General features: G+C 26.2%; 1 protein-coding gene across 2 annotated transcripts in view; it reads right to left on the bottom strand.

Moving 5' to 3' along the window:
* Window positions 1–2,475: 2,475 nt before the first annotated feature.
* The window catches only part of Lrt (Leucine-rich tendon-specific protein), a 160,840-nt gene continuing 147,569 nt past the window's right edge, over window positions 2,476–15,746 (bottom strand). For both annotated transcript variants that reach the window (XM_088189621.1, XM_088189622.1), the window contains exons 8-13: window positions 11,058–11,186; window positions 7,172–7,363; window positions 6,805–7,094; window positions 6,514–6,743; window positions 3,427–3,561; window positions 2,476–3,366 (exon numbers count right to left, since the gene is read on the bottom strand). In XM_088189621.1, the coding sequence (XP_088045747.1) occupies window positions 2,796–3,366; window positions 3,427–3,561; window positions 6,514–6,743; window positions 6,805–7,094; window positions 7,172–7,363; window positions 11,058–11,186 (1,547 nt within the window). In that variant the 3' untranslated portion in view covers window positions 2,476–2,795. The remainder of the gene's footprint in view (window positions 3,367–3,426; window positions 3,562–6,513; window positions 6,744–6,804; window positions 7,095–7,171; window positions 7,364–11,057; window positions 11,187–15,746) is intronic.

Genomic DNA, 15,746 nt, shown 5'->3' with positions numbered 1-15,746 from the left:
TTTTTATCGATGATTTTTATTAAAATTAAAAAACCAAATTTAGTATTACATGACAATTAAAAACTTTTATCGAGTAAACCATTGGCGTTCCACGATAATATTTGTAGTCAAACGCGGCGCAAATTTATATAATATTGAACAGATATTTACAGAGAAGTACTAACTCAGCTCAGTCCGGTAGATGATTTTAAATCGGACGGTTTGTTTAATATTATTGTGGGGCTCTGATTTCTTATAACTAATTGGAAAGTCAGAATAGAATTTTTTAGAAAAAGGTTAAAAATATTCAACCAATGATATTTATACAGTTATTAAAATAATTTGTTTTAAAACTTTTTACGATCAGATCTAAGATCATCGGTATAGGCTAGACCCTTGGATTTGTTTTGTAAAAATTGAATTAATTTGATATTTATATTTGCGTTTGCATGTATCTGCACTTGTAAAGCAATTTTATATTTTTTTTATTTAGATTTAATCAGTGATGGTGATTAACTAAAAATATAATATGCAAATAAGATTAAAAATAATACACAAAAAATACATAATAAGAGGGGGAAAAAGATAAATAATACAAGCTGGACCAGCTCCTCATGGCTGACAGTAAATAGTACACTTACTTGCATATATATTAACAGTATAAATACTAATATATATATATATTAACAGTGATCAGTGAAGTAAGTACTTAGTTCTCCATGGCATCTTATCTAATAAGTAAGAGTTATCACCTTGGCGATTAAAAAATCGACTGTATTTATTGGCAGCTAATGTTTAACGTTACAACTGCGTTTTTCACATATTATAAATATTTTGTGATGATAAAAAATACTAGATTATACTAATATATATGGAATACACAAAACAACTTAATACTGAAATAATAAAGGATTAACACAAAATACACTTAAATAAATTTTTGAGGTGTACCTGCAACAAGATCTATAATAATTATAATACACAAAGAACATGAGCAGTGTATAATTTTATTTATAAATAATTAGGAAATATTAAATAATTAATTAACAAAGTATCACAGCACTACTCGTGCATACTCACATATGCGTATACCCGTGAACATTTCTGCTTTTAAGGCATGAATACAGCAATGCGATCCTGTGATTATGGCTGTAATCCTGTGGTAATGGTTCATGAGGGTGAATGCGACGCCTTTTAAGGGTTGATGAGTACAAAGTATAGGGAGAACGTAACGCTGTTTCTGACGATTGTTTGAAATCGTAATATGTAGCTACTTCGATTAAAAATATTGTCTAGTACTTTTTTATAAAATATATAATAAATATCATATATTTTATTAAATGACCTACGTGATTTTTCTTTCAGCTGGAATATTTATAAAATTCGGTTAGTTCTCCGATTTATTTTATTTTGCGAGAAGTTTTTCATTTGATTATGAAAGCTTTTTTTATTTAAAAAGCTTAAGGTTAAGAAAATAAATATTTATACATTTTAAATTTATTTAAAATATGTACAAAAATTCAATTTTATTTATAATATATATTTACATTCAAATTTATTTAAAACATAGTATATAATATAAACAAGAATTCATTTTTTGGTCTCGTCAGTATTGTTAATGTTTCTTAGACTAAAAACTAAACATTAGTATTTTTGTTGCTGAAATCATTACGTAATACTAGTATGTACAATAGTCAAATTAAAGCGATTCCCAAAGTTTTAAGTCTCCATTGAAACAGGGACGAATAAATAAATATGTTATTTTTATAAATGTGCCTTTTGGATGCCAAACTTACTAATTTATTGTGGTGTTACTTGTATATATATAAATTAATTTATTAAATCTTATTAAATAAAAATCGTCATATTTAATAAAAGTTAAAAAAAAAACTCTTTTATGTTTAATAAAAACCGCGCGGTTACAAGGTTAAACTTGTGAACGTCAACATTTAAAAATTAAAAAAAAGATTTTTTCATCATAATAAAGTATTGCTGAATAGATTGTGCCATAAACTAATAATGCTTGACGGAAACCTGGCACAGGGGTTGTTTTATAGGACAGTATTGAATATATAGCACACATGTTGTGCCATCGGCCCGTATACATATATTGTTAAAAAATAAAAAAATTGACTTTTGTGTTTCATTGTCAAACATCAATAAGTCCACAGTGTATATTCTTATAGTGCTTAGAATGAAATAAGCTGTGGTACTATTTTATTTAAGGCATATTCTATTTATAAATATTATTACTATAAATAAATTTGTACAATATTATAAACTTAAGAAAAAAATCAATTAATATTTATTACATCTATCTACATATATGTTTAAAACATAAAATGCATAAATATTGTGTATTGATTCGCTTATGAATAATTATTGTCGATGTAGACTTATTCATGTCGATGTAGACTTATTCATGTTATTAGTAATAAATTTAAAGCTTTATTATCTTAAAAATAGCACATTTATTTTATGTTATATTTTTAATAATGTTCGTAAATAATTATTAACATAATGCTTGTTAATAAAATGTTTTTAAAATATAAAAATGCAGTAATTTACTTATTTTTTTAATAGAACTGCGCTATCTTTTTACGAGTTCATGACAATTTGCATGTTCTCGCAAAACAGTAAGATTGCCAATCGCGTTTGTGTGTTTTAAATATTTAAATATATATATGCTATAAAATATTTTGAATCACCATGTATTTGTGTTAGGAACTGTATTTCAAAGTTTGGCATCTAAAAGACTCAAATGGCACTGGTGCATTTCTTATACTTTAACTTAACCTATTCATTAAAACAGTTTATTACACTTTAGTGGTTGCATGTAGTTTAACATATCTCGAATGCTGCACTTCTTCGCACGTTTCCGGATCTGGCCTGAAGCACTGGTGAGATCCGTGAAAGTTCTTGGGCTTCTTCAACAGTTTCTTTGTGCTCCAGACCAGAATGACAATCACCAAGATGACTAACACAGACGCGGAAATCAGCACTACATTTACGCCTCCAAAACTCGCTTTCTCCGGTAAATTTCCAACCCTTTGCGCCGAAACGCACCTGGAATTAGGTCCAGTCACTTGGAACTCGGATAATGAGGCACACACCCTGTAGGGACCCTGCGTGAAACCCTCCATTTTCACGAACGTGTGATCACACGGAGAGTCCCTCTGGGCTATCAAGGAGCCTTGGCTGAACACAGCCAGACTTACGTAGCAGTTGTTGAGCACATCAAAGTACTGCGATATTTGCTCTTGGGTAGGCTCGCCAGAGCCTTGTGACAGCTCCAGATTTTGCGGCCTGTCCGGCGGGTAGCCGAAAAGCGAAATTTCGACAGACAGGGCACCTTCCTTGGTAACGTTTGACCTCACGCCGGATACCCTGGAGGCAGAGAGGTGGGTTTAAACAATTATTTTTTGAAAGAATAATAGGTTTACTCACCTCACTGGTGGGTCTTTTCTATTTACTACCGGTGCGGTAGTTAATTTTAGTGGTATTGTATCGCTGCACCCGAGGACTAGAGACAGCTCATCGTTGTTCCTGGAGCCTTGCATTAAAGCTAAGCAATATCTGTATCTGAATAAATATAAAAGAGCTTGAGAGATTTATAACACGTCTTACATATTAATATTTTTTCAATAACACGTTTTTTATAATTATTTTTTTCATATTTATTATGAGTACGTACTTATTAATATAATATTATATTATTTAAATATATTAAATATACATATCAAATTTTAATCAATCGTTATTAATAAATAAAAATCGTCATATATAACAAATATTTAAAAAAACTGTTTTATATTAAATAAATACCGCGCGGTTCAAAGGTTAAACTTTACCTGTAAACAGCAACTTGAAAAAAATATTTGTTGAATTCAAAAGGTTAATGATTTTTTTATCATAATAAAATATTGATGAATGGGTTGTGCCATAGACTAATAATGCTTGACGGAAAACTGGCACAGGGATTGTGTTACAGAACAGTAACAGAGATATGACACATATGTTGTGCCATCGGCCTGTACACATATATTGTTAAAAATTAAAAAAAAATACTTTTGTGTTTCATTGGCAAGCATCAATAAATTTTTTATTATTATTTTTTAAACATAGTGTAATATCTAAAAATATTTCGACATTTTTATCGTTTTATTTGTATACTTTTTATGAGTAATAACTATGTATTTTTGAACAAAGAAAGCACACAAAATTTCATGTCATATTGAATTATTAATTAGTAAATATTATAAAATATCTAACTTATTCTTACGACAAAAACAGAAGATATACTTTAATTCTAATTGATTTTACTATTTGCGTGGTTTATCTATAAAATATTTCCAATAACTAAAAATAAAATAAAATATTTTAATTAATTAAATAAACGGCGGTTAAAAATTTAATTTGAATTTATAATATATTTAGACACATAAAAATTGCGTTTTAGTCATAATGTTTGAATTAAATATCTTAATTGAATAGTGTAGATAAATAAATAAAAAATAATTAAATTAATTTTGGTTAACAAGATTTTTAAGAAAAAAATAAATTAAAGATGTACAATTTTTTATATTAAAGAAATGAAAAAAAAATATTTAATTTTGTGATATTTTTTAGAATTTATTATAAAAAACAATATCGAAACATATAGAGACTGCAGACTTTAGAGCTGCATCAACAGAGAAAAGCCCTAATTAGAACCCAATAAATTATTAAAGTGATATTTTATAAAACTGTTGTAATTAATAACGTTTTTGTAATATGGATATATTATATATCAAAAATCTATCAAAAATATTTTAACTAATGAAATAAACAGCGCCTAAAAATTAAATTTTTAATTTATTTTGACTCAAAAAAATGCATTTCTGTCATATTGTTTGAATTAAATATTTTATTTAAACAGTGTAGAAAAAAATCATGTGGAAAATTGCACTAACAAGATTTTTAAGAAAAAAAAAATTAAAGACTTATTTTTTTATTTTAATTTAATTAAAACCATCGTAACCTAACAGCTTACCCTCAATGCGTCACGATGGTCAAAAACTCTACATTGTATTGTTTTTGACCACCATAAATGTTTTTTAATAAAATCATAAGCACCTGAAAATATTTATATACGAAATACAAATATATATACAAAATATAAAAAGCTCCAAGGATTTGTATATTTTTTTTTTTTTTTAAAGATTTTCAATTAAAAATAAATCAATTATATACCCATTTTTATGAAAAACGGAAAAGTGTTTTTTTTAAGTAAACCTGAAGCAACTATATATACACGAAATTCTCTACAACAAAAATAAGAAACCTTTAATAGATTGAATCTAAGACAATCCAGACAAGAATTATGCGTCGAGATTTTTTTATTAAGCACATAACATGTGTATTTATTTTTTTATTTTTTTATTTACACCATATTTACCAAATACATATAAATAGCTCATAAACTCGTTTTTCATAATTTTTATTTTAATGGAAAATAAGTGCTTTATGTACCTACATACAACTTTGATAATATCGTGTCTTTGAAATTGACTAAAAATGAAACGGTTAGTCAATGCGAAAGCTGAAATAATTATATTGAGTACCCAAACTTTTCTTTTTATAAATGCGCTATACTATTAATAATGAAACTCAAAATAAATTTATGTATCTTAAATATAAATATAAGATAATATTAAAACCAATCCTTTTGTTGAAACTCATGAGTTATTTATAGCAAAACATAGTAATTTAAATAAAAGCTTGATAAATCTGTTTTTTAGTGTTAATTTAATAACCAAAATAAAAATATTTACCTTTAGTAAATACATATTTACGATATTTTAAAGCAAAAACATTTTACTTCAAATTGAAGATAGCGCTTTAGTCGTACTTGTACGCTAATTTTTTCTGCATTCTATTTTCTTTAATATTATAAATTTTGTTATAAATGTATTTATGTACAGTAATGTTACTATAAATAATATAGACTTGTAAGTCCACTTTTATTATTTTTGCGATTATTTTAAGCAAATAATAAAAAAACTATAAAATTATATTTGTATATGAGTCTAATTATAATTATGTCGTGACTTATAATAATATTATTACATGCCTTGTATGTATTATATATAATTTAAGGACATAATTGAGGAATTTGCTTTATCTAATCAAAAAGGGGAAAACCCCAAATGATGGATAATCTCCCATAATTAACCATTATAATATCTCTATTATACGGCAAATGAATCACTACTAATGCAATAAAAATATATTAGTATTGTTCTCAGGGAAATTATAATATTATTATTATACTTATCGTAATATTTAATACAATAAACACGCAATCTTACATACATATGTATATATCATATAAAGACTATCTAGAAACTTGAATAACGCAATATTATATTTTTAATTAATTTAAAATAAAATTGTTATTATTAAAAATAAATAAGCAATTTTAGGAAGCGTGATAAATAAATAAAAATATAAGTAACAACTACTCCTTCGTATTAAAATGGTTTAAGATCTTACTTATGGTCCTCTTTGAGATCTCTGCTACCAGGCACTGACACATGCAAATCACTTGGATCACTCATGACAACTGAATCACAATGCAAAGGTTCCGAACTCAACATTACTTCATTCTCTCCCAGTTCTTCGTATACAAAGACAGCATCGCAGGTATAAGGCATTGCCTTTTCTTCCACCGCCCATCTCAACTTCACCAAAGCTCCGTCGTATTGATAATCGGTCAAAGTCACCTTAATGACATAATCAAAAAATTAAAATAATATAATTATGAATAAGAATAGATAGACATACCTGTGCTTTAGATACAGGCAAATCTTCGTCATCTTCGTTTAAATCCGGAGCTACTAATGAAGCTGTATAAGCAGTCACTGTGGTTATCGGTTCAGTCGAAGTCGAAGGTAGAATTTCTTCTTCATAATCAGCGCACCCAAATTTTCTAGGCGATAGCTCGGTCAATAGGGCTCCTTCTAGTTCCGGAGGTGTTGTACAAACAGCTGTCATCCTGTCCAAAGATCCGAGTCGCGATTTCTTCAGCCAGAAGGAAAAATCCAAGAGACTGCAGTCGCAATTTAAAGGGTTATCTGCGGAATTGGATTTAGACGCATTATGTAAACTAGTTGAAATTTCTGGAATAGAAATGGCATTTCCGATCCGATACCTGACAGGGTGAACCTGTCCAAAACGACGTCGGCCGACAGCGAGTCTCCGGCAACTATGGATATGTCGTTATCGTCTAGGCGAAGATCTCTAAGTGCTTGAAGTGGCTTCACCAAGTCGGCGGTTACGGCTCGCAGAAAGTTATGGGACAAGTCTAGCTTCTGTAGTTTCACCAAGTGAGCCAAGGAATTACCTTTAAAGGAAACTATCGTTTTAAACAAACCAACAAACGCGGGGCCGGGTGGGTGGATGCGAGTTCAAGAGTTTTGAATTATGTAAACCCTTGATTGGGTCCCAGAGACCCGAGAGTTTGTTTCAAGTATACGTTTTCAAATAATAATTAAGAAGCCATCAGAAATATATATTTTTGCTACATCCAAGAAATACATTTATGGTAATGTATATAAACAAATCTTATCAATTTTCCTTTAAGTTAAATACAGTATTGCAAATTTATTTTATGGTACATAATGCATTATTGTATATAATAACTATTTAGTAAAAATTTTATTCATTATAACCTAATTTCTTGGCTTCATAATAAAATTAAAAGATTTGCTACAAACTTATGCTTATAATTCTTATTATCATGAAAGTATCGTTCTAATAAAAATTATATTAATTTTTAATTAAATTTAACTAATTTGAATACAAAATTATTTTTTTACTGCAATGATTTTTTACAAATTTTGAAGGGTTTAAATTTTTTACCTTTATTACTACAAATAATAAATCTTAAACTTTAATTAAAAACATGAAATATAGTTTAAAATGTCTTTTAAGTATTTATTCTATATTTTTTTAAATATGACTAATTTTCTTATATAAATATTCATAAAATCGATTATTTTAATTGTATTGTATTCAGTTTTATATTTTTAATAACAAATCGTGAATTTTTTTCTAAGATTTAATTTGATTTGTACATTATTGATATTTATACAAAAAAGTTAAGACACGACATAATAAATAATGATTTAAATATAATCTACTTCAAAATAATATAAAAATTTCTAAAATAATTTATTTGATTAAAAAAATCCAAGAAAATTATGAAATTTGAGTAGATTCAATATAATTTTCTACGAATTTTAATTTGTACGTTTGTTTTCTAAATACATAAAAAAAATCGACTACAATTCATCTATATCGACAATTTTGTACATATTTTTATTGATATATTATAAAATTTTTACTAGAAAAATAAACATATAAACACATAAGAATATTATATGATATTAAAAATATAGTTAAAATAGATTATATAATATATTATTAAAATTAATGGAAATTTCAACATTATTTTTAATTTGTTATTTTTTTAAACATATATTTTTTGATAAAGTAGATTCGTACAATTAAAAGTTATGATATTATGATATTAATTAATTAATAAGAAAAAATTTTGGCAATTATGTTATAATTTTCAATGTGTTATATTTTATATTTAACGTTAATTTTTTTTGTAATGGTAATTTGATATATTTTCTTGCGATTAAAAATTATGATGGTATTTTTAAAATAATTAAAATAAGAATTTGTACAAATAATTTTCTATCGTAATTTTTATACAAACTTTTTTACTTATATTTAATCAAAATTTAACTAAAAAAATACAAAACGCATCATAAGAAATCCAAAACAATATTCATTAAAAATATTTAAAAAATTATGAAAATTACGTTATTTTACGTTATTAAGTTTTTTATTATTACTTTTGAAGAATTTTTTTTAAATAAGATTTTTTTATACAATTTAAAATTTAGACTTTTTTCTACAAATCAAACGTCATTTTTAAATATACATACATTGCTAAGTTTCAATTTGATTTTAACTAAAAAATATAATAATAATTCATAAAAACGCATAATAAAAAATGCTAAAAAATCTACTTTAACAACAAATTATAATTTCTTAAAAAAGTGCTTTATTTGATCAAAAAAATGGTAAAAACCAATATAATAATTATTTATATGCTATTTAACTCTTTTAGTGAGTTAATTTATGTACATTTGCTATTTTTTAGGGAGTCTGTAAATTTTACGTGTTCTCCATAATTATTTCTATTGTTATTTATTTATTATTTATAAAAAATTATAGAAAAATGGTGATTCTGAACGTTTTATTGCTTTGATTTATTTTATTGTTTTTCTTTGTATTAGTATGTTTTAATAATTTATTTTAAATATTCATTAATATTATTCGGCTATTTTGTAAAATAATTCAAATATTTTTTATAAAATTAATATAAAATATTTTTTGCTGTGTTAATTTATTTCGCACTCTTACATTTACTAGTATTATTTTCTATGAACATTATTCACATTATTTAAAATTAATTAATATAAAAACATTAAAACAGTGCAAGATCAACTACCGTACATGTACGGCGATACTTCTCAAAAGGTGAACTATTTTTTTTTTTTGCTAAAATAAATTAAATATTTTTTTAATCCAAATATTTATTTTTATATATTTTGATGGACTTTTTAATATTATTTTTTTGCTAAGATTTTAATATATTTTTTAAATAAAAAATATTATTTATATATGTAGATAAAAATGCAAAAAAATCTATCTTACCAATATGTTTTTAATTTTATTGATTTGATATAATAATATACTTTTCTGCTAACAGACTATTTCCAATGTACATATTATTATTTTTATGAGCACGTACTTAATTTTTTCTATAATATATTTTAACAAAACTGATGCAATCGCTTGTTGAAGTCTTTTTTTTATATATTTATTTTTACTTTTAATTATTTATAATTAGCTTAATAGCTAATTTTTACAAACTTTTATAGGGATAAAAAAATTTTACGATTGAAAAATAATAGTCCTACATTAAAAATAAGCTTATAATATTAAATAAATATATTTTTATCCAAACAATGGCTCACACTTTGTTATTAAATATGTATGTCACACAGTGTTATCAAACATACATATGTATACATAAAAAATATTTAAAAAACGTATAACCATATAATTTCAGATTTTCTTTTAGCACAAACAGAATAAATAACTAAATAACTAAATAAAAATAGCGTGCTTATTTTAAATTAAGGAATTTACAGCGAGATTTTTTTTCTTACAGAAAAATGTGCTTGTACTAGAATTTTTTTATTTATAAAATAAACTTAATATGATTATTTTAGAGATTTAAGCGCTTAAAATTCAAAACATTTAAAATAACCTTATAATTTTAGTATCGTAGTTTTATATCAATCTTGATTAATATAGAAAAATATGTAATTGCAATTTTTATGTAAAAAATGTGGTTCGTTTTATGTAATCATAGGAATAAAATGTACCACATTTTTTCTGCATATGTAGAATTTAGATTTTTGTACAAATAATAAATATAACTACAATATATATTTCTATGGTTTGCGTTCGTATTACAAATTTTCTACAGGGAAATAATAAAGTATGAAATAAAATTTTGCTAAAATTCAAAAGGACTTTTTGCTTAGAGAATAAAATATAACCACATAAATATGATTTACAATAAAAGCAAAAAAATGGTTTAACAAAAAAAGAGCTAAAAGATAATAATTCATTTTTAATATGCATCTAGTAGTAATTAGATACAATAGTTTCAGACCTTATATTTGTAGCAAAAATTCAAATTTAATCATGAAGGTAAAACAAAATACGTACTTGGGTATCAATGGCTAAAGAATGACTGATTGTTAAAACTTCAATTTAAAAAACGGAATTACCTAATATATTGTTTGCTTCGTAGCTCAATTTCAATGATTTGACTCTAATTTAATATTTTCTTTCAAGATGAAATAATTTAATTGCATTTCAACATTTTAGTTTTTAATTTCCCAAAGCTCAAGCACAAATGATTTTCGATTTGTTGTAAAGTTTACCTGAAACGGCAACAATGGCATTGTGGGCCAAGTCTAGCTCGGTCAGATTGGACAGTTGCCTGAAGGCGTGGTCTTCTATGACGTCTATTTGGTTGTGCTGCAAGCTCAGCGAAGCCAAATTAATCAGACCTGTTGAAAAAAGAGGATAATGGTATGTTTGTTAATGAATTAAAAAAATATTACCAGTTACAAAAAAGGCTTTTCATTTTATCTGTAAAATAATATTTTTATAAATATGAATAAACAGAATATTTGCGCAAGGTCTATTTTATTTTAATAATATTACGTTTCAATAATAAAATTATAAATTGTATTAATTAAGCTTTATACAAATAGATGATCTAATTTGCAGAAATTCACAATGCAAATAAGCAATAATATGTATATTTCTTCGTAAGAAAATTGTTTACTCAAGGAGGCTGAAGTTATTTGTATCATATATATTTTTTTCCTCATATTATAATAAAACGCGTATTAGATTGCGATGATTTGATTTTAAATAAATAAATATTGAGCTTTTTCCAATTCATACTGAATATTTTCTTATACACATTAGTTTAAAATTTAATATACATCGTTACACTACTTCAAAAGCACTTTTAAAATCAACATATAAAGTCTGACTATGCTCACAAAAAATCTAAATACATATATGTAAGCGGCACATAAGTTAGTAGATAATATATGTAGTTTAAAATCAGAATAAAAATATTTTTGAATACTCTAATATATTTATTTTATTCATAAAATAAAGCTCGCGCAAAAGCTCACCAAGATACCGCCGGGATTTGAACTCAATTATCGCCGCGAGTATAAAACCGACGTCAACGAAATGTGTTGCGTGCTTTTTTAATTTTTTTTATACTCGAAAATAAAAAATGTATCCTTAGTTATATACATACATATAACTCGCTGAAAATTGCGTTTTCCGAATTTTCACACGACGGGGTTATTGTTTCGCAAGATTTATGGTTAAATGACACGTCAGCGTAGGTATTTATTTCTCGCGCGATTGGAATTTCGCCTTTTGTATTTTTGTGTATTGCGATACGTGATTCGTTTAACGCGCCTCGTTCCTTATTCACTCGATATTTTAAGCGAGAAATAAAGCAATTTATTTGTATTTTTTATTTTTTTAACGCTCGAAACAATGCGACGGATCGTCGTTGTTGAAATTGCGGTTTCATTGTGCGTTGTTTGTTTTCAATGCGATTGTCTCACAATTTGTCAGTTATAACGTAATTAGATTATGAGAAATGAACTTTTATATTCAAATGAGTAATAATTGATTAAAAATTATTTGTCAAGTTATAAATGCAGGACCTAACAGGTCACGACAATGCGTGCTGTACATAATTTATACTAAAAAGTTCAGTTTCAGTTCCTTTTTGCTCTACATTGACAAGATAATGGACGAAAAAGATAGTATCTAGTTGAGTTGAATTCATCTGGACTACTAAAGCATAAGCTTACCTTCAATGTTTGCTGCTAAAAAAGTTGATTATACCGATAATGTATAATGGAATGTGGTAGGCTTTGAAGGTATTGAACAAATAATATATTACTATGAAAACAATTTTGCATTAAAATTATCATTTTTATTTAAATTTATTAATGTGTTCAAATCTGTAAAAGTTAAAAAATCTATATTTACTTTATATAATTATTTTATTTCTGAAAAAGCACACAGCATATTATCCATTAATTAAATTTAATATGGCGGCTGTCATGTGTCACAGGAAAAAAATTATAAAAATATTATTACGTTTTCGACCATGGTTTTAATTTAATTTAAATAAATAATTAAATCTGTATTATATATACCAGTATAGATAGCTCTAGTATTTAAATAACCCAGAATGATTTTATTTTTGTGATTACATGCAATTTATTATCTCTCGCCCGTATACACTTTTCAATCTTCAACGCTGGATATTTTATTTTAATTATCATAAAACTAAATTAATCAAGGTTTTAGCGCTCGCCAGGAAAGTTTCGCATTCAATTAAGATAAAGCGTTCCGGAAAAATCAGCGCGGGCGCATCGGTTCAAGTTAAAAAATCTCATTTGGAGATATGAGAAACTTAGGGGTGGTTAACCGTTGTGCATCCACCGAAATAACTAACTACTTTGCAAGTTCAATCTAATAAGAAAGTTTCGCGACTCGAGTGGCCCCATTGAAGCCGTTCAACGTTATATTGCCGCGTTTTCAATATGCCACGCGCAAACTTTCAACTGCCGTTCGACGTTATTAATTTTTATTTTACGGCCGTAATAAATATGAGAGAAAAAGTATTAAAATCGACGAAAGCTACTTACCTGCTTAACGTGCGGGAAAGCAATCAGATTTTTTACGTTTGAAAAGATATTTTTTAAAGCTTTGTCAACATCACCTGACAGATTACTGCAGTGCATAATTATGATATAATACAATTCAAACATATATTTTTTAAATTCAGGAAATTCATCTTCGTTGTTTTTTGATGTCAACGACGTTTCGCTAAAAATGTATTCAAGCATAATCTTGTGATGTTATTTTTAGTACCTTTATATTATCATCGCAATAAATGTATTTAATCAAATAAATATAACTATATGACGTTGAATACATTTTTATCGAAACAAATATTTCTGTAAATATCTTAAAAAAAATTGGTTAAATTGTGTTACTTTTTTTTGACTGATTCTCGATAAATTGAATTGAACCATAACACGTGTTTTCAATTAGCAGCTTAATCTGAAAATCCGCAGTTTAAATAAACCATTTTTTTTTATATTTTGTATTATATATATGATGCGTGCCTTTTATTTTTGGTCGCTAATACACTTCTGTGTTTCGAATTGTACATATAATAATATATGCATAGCAATGCAATCGCGTTTTAACCGCGTTCATTTTTGCGGTTTTTATTTAACATTCAATATGTTCGCCTATACTTTTTAATTATTTCGTGGCTGTGAATTAAAGTTAAAATTTTGCGTATTTTAAAATTTATGTAGTACTTTTTATAAAAAGATTTAAAATGTTTAACGTTTTCAAGTACAGTGAAATTTCAGTATAGCGAAGGTCACAGGACCAAAGAAAATTTCGTTATATTGAATGTAAGAAGATTATTTATAAAAAAAATGAATACCATGTTACTGTATAACCTCTTATTAAATTGACAGATAGTATTTTGTCTATTTTAAAGGATGCTGTAATGAACATAATAAAATATGTTAAAAAATGTTTTATAAAAGAAGTTTGAAGATCGGCGAAACAGCTTAAATGTCACTTGGGAACACACCTGACACACGCCAAGTCAAAGGCAAACTGAATTAAAGTTGTAATGTCATTTTTAAATCCAAATCAAAAATTTCGTTATACTGAGATTAGTCTTCGTTACAATTGAAACATTTAGTAAAGTTTTTCAGGTAAAGATTGAAGATTCGTTATACTGAAATTTCGTTATTTCGGGGTTAGTTATAATGAGATTTCACTGTTATTGTTATTGATAAATAAATTGCTTGATTTGACTTTTATATTTAATAATCAATTACTTGATAACCAAATAATACAAAAGTCACTTTTAAGAACAAATGTAATAAGCGCTTCATAAATTTATATTTGAGAGAAATCGTCATGTTAGTTAAAACCCAAGATGAGAACACCTAGATTTAGAAATCACCTGACTTTACTTTATTTTATGAAGCGATAATTATTCAATAACATTGCAAAAAAATATGCAATTTTTTTCTGAGCAAATAATTTTTTTTAATGCGTAATTATATACTGAGGCGTACGCAAGGAAGCAAAAATCGCACATACAGCCAAATTAGGCAAGTTAAAACCGTTCACCATATGTCAAAGTCGCTAGTCTTAAACATCCAATTGCGTTTGCAGATATATTCACTCACTCTCACTCATTTAGAGCAGTGTCTATAAATATAAATATCATCATTATGCTAATCTGGGCAACTTAATTGTGCAATAAACATTCACTAATGCAAAGTTAAATTGTATAAAATATGTACTATTCATTTATAACGGTAGGACTAATATTATCTATTAGTTACAAACTAAAAAACATATGGTCGTGAGTAGCTATTTTTCAAGAGCCCTGCTCTTGACCGCTAATCAAGGTATTTTGCTCTTGCATTTGTACAAAATTATAGCTTAATAATTTATACAAAATCTAACTGTTATTTTTTATTCATTTAAATACATATATTTATTTAATAAATGCTTTTAGATATTAGGTCAGCAAAAAAATAATTTCAAAAATAAATATAACAATTTTATATTTGCTGGGATTACCCATAATCGTTTCGTATAAATTAGTTATGCAAGAACAACTAAAAGGGGGATAAAACTAATAGATTTGTGTCCTTCGATGTTAATAAATATTTCCGAGGCAAAATAATTTGTTTGGCCATACATTAACAAAAATAAACTTATCAAGCCATTTTTTTATATTGCAAAAAATATTAAATACACCATCATGTTTTGATAAATCAAACATGTATGAAATAGATAGGATATGTATTAGACAAAAACAAAGATTTTAGTGCCACCCATTTATTGCTCAAAGTATCAAAGACTTAAAGAGACACTGTCTACAGTCTTTCCTTAATGATGTATAGCCACACTTCCATTAAAACTTGATCACAAAACTTTCATTGTAAGTGTTTAAGACCCCCAATTTGCTT

The sequence above is a fragment of the Plectrocnemia conspersa genome, unplaced genomic scaffold, assembly GCF_051122295.1.
Source record: "Plectrocnemia conspersa isolate PC_06_02 unplaced genomic scaffold, ASM5112229v1 ptg000008l, whole genome shotgun sequence".
Classification (NCBI taxonomy): Eukaryota; Metazoa; Arthropoda; class Insecta; order Trichoptera; family Polycentropodidae; genus Plectrocnemia; species Plectrocnemia conspersa.
Note: the sequence above shows the minus strand (reverse complement) of the source record. Positions and strands in the feature narration are given on the sequence as shown.